At 38.8% G+C, this 9,613-nt stretch overlaps 1 protein-coding gene across 1 annotated transcript in view; it reads right to left on the minus strand.

Annotated features, from left to right (window-relative positions):
- poc1a (POC1 centriolar protein A) overlaps positions 1-8,000 on the minus strand; it is a gene marked incomplete at both ends in the record, with an annotated part of 76,235 nt that extends 68,235 nt beyond the window's left edge. Inside the window, 4 exons of the mRNA XM_080846103.1 lie at positions 5,456-5,635; positions 7,270-7,441; positions 7,530-7,614; positions 7,989-8,000. Coding sequence (XP_080702229.1) covers positions 5,456-5,635; positions 7,270-7,441; positions 7,530-7,614; positions 7,989-8,000 — 449 coding nt within the window. The remainder of the gene's footprint in view (positions 1-5,455; positions 5,636-7,269; positions 7,442-7,529; positions 7,615-7,988) is intronic.
- Positions 8,001-9,613: the final 1,613 nt, after the last annotated feature.

Below are 9,613 nucleotides of genomic sequence, written 5' to 3' on the forward strand. Positions count from 1 at the left end.
CAACAGTGGTCGGGAGAAACGTACTTTTCGAGGGTTTATATAAAATACGGTAGCCGTAATGCTGCATGCTGTGCAGCTTTGTAGTTTACCAAAGTCGTACTAAAACATTTTGACAGAAAACAGGAAATGTGAGGTCCTGACATGTGTGATTCCGGAAATGATGCCGTAAGCTGGCCAATCACAGCCAAGGGGGTATCCGACTCTCTCCGACTCTTTAAGAAAAGTTAGAAAAAAGCGTTCCTCTCCGACCAGCTCTCCGACGGCTCGGATGGGCGTCAACACCTGGGTGAAGGTGTTACCAAGGCGTGCCAAGGCGTGCCAAAGTGTCCCTCTACGACCGAATCGGAGAGAATCGTAGAAGTAAAAAAAAGGCCTTAAGAACCTCAAGTTCAATGTGTTGGGCTCTGGCCATGTCAAGGACAGATAAACGCAACATTTGTTCTCATTACCCACCCATGCTTTTCACTACGTAGTTTTGTGATCAGGGCCAAAAATTCTTCTGAAATGTAAGAACTGCCCTTTAGGTGAAGTGTAGTGTGAGGAAAAAATAAAACAGAAAAAAATTACTTTAAACATCTAGTTAGCCAACTTCCGCTATGTATAGGGCAAAATGGATCACTTTTTTGTACAAACAGTGAAAGAGGAGACAGCGTCTGGGACAAGCAGAAAACGGAGAAAGTTTGAACATGATTATTTAAAGTTTGGATTTTCATGGAATGGTCCTTATAATTCTCATCTGTAAAGAGGTGCAAGCTAATGACACTATGAGATCATGTAAACTCATATTGAGACCAAGCCACCAGTGATTTTTGGTAACGGGAAGCTAAAGGAATTGCAGTCACAGAAGAAAGTAATTGAGACATTTAGCCCTGTAAATACCAAGGCAACCGAAGCATCATACTGCGTGGCGTCACGCACATCTTAGGTAAACCCCACAACACTGGTAGAGCGTTACTCCTCCCCGCTGCTAAAGACATGTGTGCGGTAATGATGGGAGAAGCTTCTGCTACCAATTAAAATGTGATCCCAAAGTCTGAAAATACCAACCAGCACTGCATCTCAGACATAGCATCTGATGTGAAGGAACAGGTGCTGGGAGGTATTCATCAGTAGGGTTGGGTACCGAGAACCGGTACCAATACGGCACCGGTTCCATACAACCGATACCTACCCGGACCGAAATGCAACGCAGATTTCGGTGCTTCCTTTCGGTGCCTGAGCAGATTTTTTTTTATTTATTTATTTATTTTTTTTATTTTTTATAATTTAACAAAACTAGCGATAGCTAACGAGAAGTAACGTTAGTGGCGTAGATCTTTCTGAATACGATCTGTATACTTTTTTGTGTTGCTAACAGATTTCATGGGGCACATATAAAACTGCTCCATCTCCCAATGTAGACTCTCGCCTTAGTCGCTCACGCTCATTGGTGATAATGTAGCATTCCATATGGGACTAATAGAAACGGGATTTGTGTTGAGGAGTTGCCATGGTAATGGGTTGACTTGTGTGTGGTTTCGGTTTCAAGATAAGTGTGGTTGTTCTAAGCACGCTTTATTAAACGGAGAGCTACCGTCTCATCCAAAGATATTCCTTCTCAATGTGAGTTCTTATGGCGCACTAACTTGGACGCTACAATAACATTGCAACAGTTTAATGACAGCGAAGAGCAGGCAGCCTTGCACAGAGCAAGCACAAACAGAGCTAGCCATCAATATAACAGAGAAAATGTCGAAAGGTAAACGATCAAAAGTGTGGCTGTATTTCGCACAAAAAGATTCAAACAACGCGACGTGCAGCATATGCAACAACAAAATTGCGTGTAAATGGGGGAGAGAACTCAAGAGGCCCTGAAGCTAAACTCTTAAAGGGGCAGTACACATTCACGAAACCAGTGGGTTTAAATAAATGCAAACTAAATAATATTTTTTTTACTCTGAAGGCAAACATGCTCATATTTCTGCAAAAGAATTACTGAAGTGTGAAGTGTGTGTACAGAGTATGTTATGTATTTATTTACATTTATTTAAGTATACTGTAAACAGTTGTTATAAGTTAATATATTGTTCATAGTTTGAAGTTAAAAGGTTTGAAGCCAAGTGTTTTGTATTTATTTTTATTTATAGTATACCTTAAACAGTTAATATATTGTTACATTTGAAGAAAACTATTTGCCTTGGCAATAAATAAGCCTTTAATGTCTTTAATTTAAAAAAAAAAAAAAAGTATCGGTTCTGGCACCGTTTAGGCACCGGTATCGTTTTAAAAGTATCGGTTATGTACCGGTATCGGATAAAACCCAAACGATACCCATCCCTATTCATGAGAGCCCTTCATCTCCAGGCTTTTACTCATTGGTGAGAGCTTAAAGTTACAAAAGGATGCCAGAGCTCAGAAGGCAGATGTTGAGCTGGCCTTCTTACTGTTGGACAAGTTAGTATTAAATTGATGATTTGTAGTCATCAACCTCATTCATGTCTCCGGCTGGCATTCAAATAAATTAATCTCACGTCAAAAGGTTTGATCAGTCTTTGTCAGTCTCACGCCAATAAGCCTGGGAAGTGTGCAACCTTGAAAACCTAACTCAGCTCGCTTGTAATAAATTACACTGTAGAAGGATATCAAATTAACTTTTAGGCCTCAATCATAACCTGCTGATAGGAGAGTTCAACTAAAATGCGCAACAGCTAAAATCAGCTTATCTGATGATGCTGCACAAAAGAAGGCTGGAGTTTTCGATTGTGGAGTGGAGTGCGATTTTAAAGAAGATAAAAGATATACAACAACATATTATGGCAACAGACAGGATGGAATCTAGGGTTAGGATTAAACTGGCAGAAATAACTCCATTGTGGTATGTTTATTTCTGCAGCCGACTGTTTTTTGTTTTCGCATTTCTTTATCTGCTCTTTGCCTTAAAGTGCTTGGATTTAACCCTCGTACTAACTGTTGCCTACTTTTTACAGGAAACCTTGTATATGCAGAAACAACACAAACAAATATGATCCACTGACAAGACATGCTAGGCTTACGTGTTCTGAAGGAATATCATCATAATTGTAAAAGAACTTTTATTTTATTTTCTTCTCCCCAGTGTTGGCCTACAACTATGGAAAGCCAAAAATGACATAATTAAAATCGTAAACTCGACCAATGAGCGAGGCGGTGCGCCGGCCAATGATAGCCCACCTCATTTGCATACCGAGACAATAATGAATACAGAAATAAATGCAGCCAGAAATGTAAATGTAGGAGAAACAAATGCAAAAAGGCGCGATAACAAATAAATACGGTACGGGAAATAGTACGGTAAAAAATGTGTAAATAAATAGAAAAATAAAAGGAGGAAGAAATTCATTTGGGAATTAATGTAAGCGTAAATAAATGTAACAGTAAATAAAAAGGACTCATTTTCCATTTCCATTCACATAACTGCATGATATATTTTTTCTAATGCTTTTCTTTGGTGCATTTTTAGTCATTTTATTTATTTATGTCTCACATTTTTACATATGTATTTATTTTTAATTATGTCATGAAAAGCACCGATCAAAAAAAAACATCACGTGAGGTAAAACGGTCACTCAACAGCAGAGCAGAGCTTGGCAATGGCAAGCAAAATTAGTTCTACCATCTGGAATTTTTTTAAGTTTAATTTCTACAAATTGTGCACATGAAATAGGGGGGTGTTGCGTTGAATGGATCCCAAAAGGATCCGTATGAAAGCTATAATAGCCAATCGTCACAGATTGTCCGGTAAGAACAAATAATGTTGAAGTTCCAATGATGAAAAGAAGAACGGTATTTGTTTTCCACACACACACTCGCAAGACATGAATTGGTAGGTTTCTACAGAAATGATAAATAACAAGACAAATAGATATGAATCTGAATATATTACGGCTGTAACATGAAGGTGGATCTGTCCCTTTAACTCCGTGCTCCGTTACGGTGAACATTCCATTTGAGCGTTAACAACGGTAACCATTTGAAATAGCGGAATAACTAAATGATGTGTAAACAATAACAATCATGAAACAGTGAATGATTAAACCCTACATTAACTACTATCTATAGTGTACCTACTGTTGACATGAAATGGACTAACCGCTGGTTGATAGCGGCAGCCTTTTTAACAGTGCGAAATCTGCTAGATTATAGATAAAAGATTACTATTACCCTGCCGTTCTGTGATCGGCAGTGATCGGCAATCGGCAGATCATGATTTTGGTGATCAGTAATCGGCCCCAAAAATGCTGATCGGAGCATCTCTAGTACAGATGCATATCAATATGCAGTAGCAGGATGGGTGAACGACACCAATAAATGGCATCTGGAGGCAAAACACATGTATGTCATCACAGGACATCTAAGTTACTCAGACAGCGATTATCAACCGATTTATTTTAGTGGTGGTTAAGAGTGCCAATGTGGGCTAGCTAGGTGTAGCTAAAGCCTTTAGTAAAGTTCGTTAGCAGCTCGCTAACTATTAGCACTCTAGCTTAGTCAGAAGAGTTTAGCTCTGATAAGGCACAGCAATGGTTCACGATTGTATCAGTGTGCTGCATTTCACTTAACATGTCAGTCATTCCCAGGCTCTGAACACAAAATCAACATCTCCATGGATAGTGGTGCAGGAAAATTAGTGTTGCACCGATGCCATTTTTTGGATCCGATACCGATACCGATACCTGGCTGTGCAGTATAGGCCGATACCGATACCATACCGATACCACTCTGTTTGAATTTTTATTTGTATTTTTTTTATTTATTTATTTTTTTTATCAATGGTTTGGTCCCATGTATAATACTAGTGTAACAGTAAGCAAGTCAAATTACATTTCTTGACAGTTTCAGCTAAGGAACTAAGGAAAATACAAAGTGTTGACTGCACAATCAGGAGTAAGCTGTTAGCTGCTAGTTGTCTCTTCTAATTTGCAGCCAACCATTTATAGCTAACCATTTATTCCACCGCTCTAAATCTTTAGGTATACATTAAATAGTTTATTTGGGTTATTTTCACGACTGGTGTCGCATCCATCAGCACAACATATAACAGGCATTTTTAACTTTCTGTGGGTTTTGACCGACTATGCTTGACTTTCGGACACAAAAATGGCGGCGCTAAGACACAGTGACGTCACATGGCATCTATGAATACAATAGCTTTGAATACACCGATACTTTCATTTGGCACCCATCCCTAAACTTTGGCTTTCTTTAAATGTAAAAAGATCTAACATCTAACATCAAACATAGCTAATGTTTAAATGTAGCATTTAAATATGTACATATTTCAATCACAATGTGTCAAGTTCCAGAATATAATTACACAGATCTTGTTACAAGGCCACAGACAACTATAATCTTATAGTCTTTTGGCATGCCTCATTATCTACGCTCACTCAAACAGCTCTTCATTGAATGATAAACAGAGATTAAAATGGCAACATACTTTGCGCAGCGCACCCAGTTTATGTGCTGGCTGAGGGAGAACAGGAACTTCTGCCGGTGGACAGTCCAGACTTTGACGGTCTTGTCATCGGAAGCAGTGACGAGGGACTGACCATCATTGGAGAAGCTGACACTGCGGACAGTGCCCGTATGTGCTCTGAATACAGTTGACTCACCTTTCCTGAAAGGTATAAAGGAGCATGAAAGGAACATTAATGAAAATATTGCATTTTATGTTCAAAAAAACATAGCTATTCAAACTATTAAAGTGCTACATACAAAATGTACCTACATGCTAATTTTTCTCTTGAGGAGATTTTATCAAAGTCTGTGCGTACATACACAAGACAGAGACACTGTTCATAATGAATAACAATATGACTATGTGTTTGGGATGAATTTCAGCAACCGATTATTCGATCACCAAGTTCACTTGGTAGCATTGCATTGCATACTCTTTTTTTGCTAATGTCATTTGAATATCGGTGACTACAAATAAGATTAATTTATTCCCCATTTCCTAAGAGCAACTATAACTAAAGGGCACATTCACATGCTTTAAGAAGAGAGTGCCTTTTTTAATTATCTTCACCTGTAAATATTCTAACTCCACTTTGTCTACAAAACGAATGATAGCGTAACAGCAACATAGTTTCAAAAAGTGCATTTGTCCACATCCTTCTTTTTTGGTTTTGTTAGTTTTTTTACTTTTCATTTCAGAACTGCTCAGTAGTCAGAGAAGGTGACACATTTTTCTTATTAACTTGTATTAACTGCCTTGGGTAAAAGGTTTGACATTACATCCATAGTTTAAATAATCTTATAGAGAAATGTGTCTTAGGTGCAATGCACACGAAGTCTAGGGCCTCCGAATCGGATTTACTTTTCACACCAATCGAATCTTTTAATTTCGTAAATACGGAGGCTGGCAACAAGAGATTTGCGTAAACACGGAGGCAGCAGATTGTGGTGAACCGACTGTAGTACATACCCCACGCCTGTGGGTGGCGCTTAAGCGCTTTATTTACACAACTGAAAAAACGTGAAAAACCTAGAAGAAGAGACTCAAAAGCACAAGGTAAAGGAAGCAGCAAACGGATAAACACATTACACAAGACATTCAAGCTCCAATAATCAACATTACATTATGGTGGTTAATAAAATCAGTGGTCAGACGAAGGGATATCCGAAAATGAATTGTATTTTCTATTGATAATAAAGAGTTTGGAACAGTACAACATGACATGTCTGTCATCCCATTTCCCATGAGCCTTTGCTCTGGCCATTTTACATACATTTATGAATAAAAAAGCAATTAAATCGCTGGCAAATTTATATTTGTGGTCATGAAAGTTATGTTACGTCTGAATAAGAAGAATTAGATCAAGATAGGAGGCTAATCAAAAATCAGTAGGCTGGGTTAATGAGAGTGAATTCGAAGCCCACCATGAGTGAGATTTTGAGAGAGAACAAGGAATATATATATTGGTTGGAGATCGCAAATTGATCACGTGGGGCAGTGACGTCATCAGGTTGCGTGAAGCCGTACAGAGGAACACCAGCCCCCCTACCGATTCAAATCTACTCACTTTCTACCCCGGTTTTGGATCGTTGCGGCAAGAGAGTGCGGATAGAGAGTGTTCGTATTTATGATAGGGCTATCTGTATTAGCTATCCGTATCAGATTGACAAACTAGGCTCCATGTAGACGGCACTTTAAACTAATAGTTGTTCCATTGTATTCATCCCAACGACGATCATAGAAAACGGTCAGTGATTTCTCTGCGTACATGTGACTAAAGAAAGATAACTCACACACTGGGTACCCAGAGACGGACGGTCTTGTCCCTGGATGCAGAGGCCACAAGGTGTCCTGAGGGTGAAAACTGTACAGAGAGGACTGCGTCTTTGTGACCAACGAATCTGTACGCTCTCATCTGAGGCTTCATATTCCAGATCATCAAACATGAATCCAGGGACCCTGTGGCTAAAATCAATATTAAACCATACTGTTATTTAGTACAAGTCAAACTGTTTCTGACATTGGGGAGTTCAATAATTAACGATAACGTTACCTATTTGTTTCATGTTGCAGTTGAAATCAACGGCTGTAACTGTATCTCGGTGGCCTTTGAAGTGCCTTTCTAGTGATGGGTCATCCTGAAATGAAGACCAAATGCGTGGCATTTAATTACATATAACAAGTTAACGACTTCAACTTGGCTAAGTAGGATAAAGATAGCCATCATACTGTCTGTAGGTTGCTAGCTCATGTTTTGCCGTATAAAATATGAATAGACTAGGCTAATATTACAACGTATGCTTGCTGACTTTGAATACAGAGACAAGTTATATTGCCTCATCTACTTTCTGTGACATTCGTAGCTAAAGGTAAATGATATGAAAGGTAGATGTTAGTTTGTTGTCCATTTCACAAGAAAACGTTATTGTCAGGTATCAACGTTGAATGATAACTTAGCTGATAGGATAGCACCGTAACTGCCTGTAACTGTTTGTCACTTTAGCCAACTTACCATTGCAGACATCACTCGCGGTGAATACTGAACAGAGATTTTACAGAGAAACGCCGAAGTCCGTGACAATTAAGCAATCCCAATTAAGCTGAGCTTCCAATACGTTGCCCGACACGTCAACTACAGAACCACCATGTTAACTGTTGTCGGGTGTTTGTTAGTTAGCCGGCTAGTGAGCTAGCGTAGCTAGATACCCCGCTAGGTAGTAGTAGCACTAGATAAGTTACTTGCCAAATCTCAACAGATGTGCAGTAACGTTATGCATAATACATTTGCTTTAATTATATCTCAGTGCTTCTTCACAACCTCTGTTAAAAATCCAAATATTTCGTCTGTTTTGAAACACGACTACAGATGAATCATTATCTGCCTGGAACGTCATGTAAAATGGCATGCTATGTGCTGTAACCAAGAGGAAGCGGTATCAACAAAACAGTCCGTGTTCCGACTTTGAGTTTACGCGCCCCTTCTGGCGCCCGGAAACGACACATTCTCTTAAAGCAGACGTAGCTTTAAATACAGACGCTTGTTTTTACTTACCGGTAGTTTTGTCACACTGCATTTAGTTTGTCCTGTATTGAGTACATTTTACACATTGTGGATCTGAGTAATGTTCTGTTACACCTCCGAGATTGAAGTTACATAAAAGTAGGAGAGTTCATTAAACACGCTTTGAAAATGTGTGTTATCAGACATCTTTTGCATTTATCTGTGTGTTACAAATATTAGATAAACACTGTGCTTTAACCAATAATCCAATAAGAAATAGGCTACAAATCATCTTTATCAGTTTGATATGAAAACTTTATCTCCCTCGCACGCTGTGATTTTCCTCCATTATATTGCCGCTTATTTGGTGTTTATTTCTCAGTCTCTTTATTAGAATACAACAAACTGTCTTGCACTCTCTTAAGCAGATGATATATTTACTGCACTAATCTTTAGGTGAACCTAATTAAACCTTAAATGTATTGATTGTATGAGTCCAAGTTAGATCTTAATCCTCGTTTTTTTTGTTGAGCATTACATATTCTTCTTGTATAATCATTGAGAGCTTTCTAATAATATATAAAACCAAGTTTCAATCACATCATCCCATTCACAATGCCAAAGATAACAAAGTTTGAAAGACATAAAATCATAATTTTGCATCAGCCAGGCCACTCTCAAAGGGAAATCAGCAAACACACTGGATACTCAAGGTGTGGTCTTCAAGCTGTTATAAAGAAAGAGGTCAAGGACAAAAAAAGAGTGGAAGGAAATTTCTCAGAGTTTCTTCTTAAAAAGACCAGGAGAAGTTCAGCAAGGACCTGGCTCAGCATCTGGATACCATGTTGATCCTTCTACATTCTGAGTGGCCTTTGCGATAGGGTAGCAGCCAAGAAACCTATTTTTTGGAAGGGGAAACAGGGTGAAAAGGCTGAGGAATGAAAAAGCTTCATCGAAGTGAAGATCAGTGGAGAGGAGTAGGCCTATTATGGAGTGAAGAGTCCAAGTTTGATATTTCGGGTCCATTTGTCGACAATATGGGAGGAGAAGAGTTGTAGAGAGGTGTACAAATTATTGTTTGCAGCCTTCGGTGAAACATGATGGACGGTCTGTCATGGTATGGGGCTGCTTTTCTG

This window comes from Sprattus sprattus (genome assembly GCF_963457725.1).
Source record: "Sprattus sprattus genome assembly, chromosome: 10".
Classification (NCBI taxonomy): domain Eukaryota; kingdom Metazoa; phylum Chordata; class Actinopteri; order Clupeiformes; family Clupeidae; genus Sprattus; species Sprattus sprattus.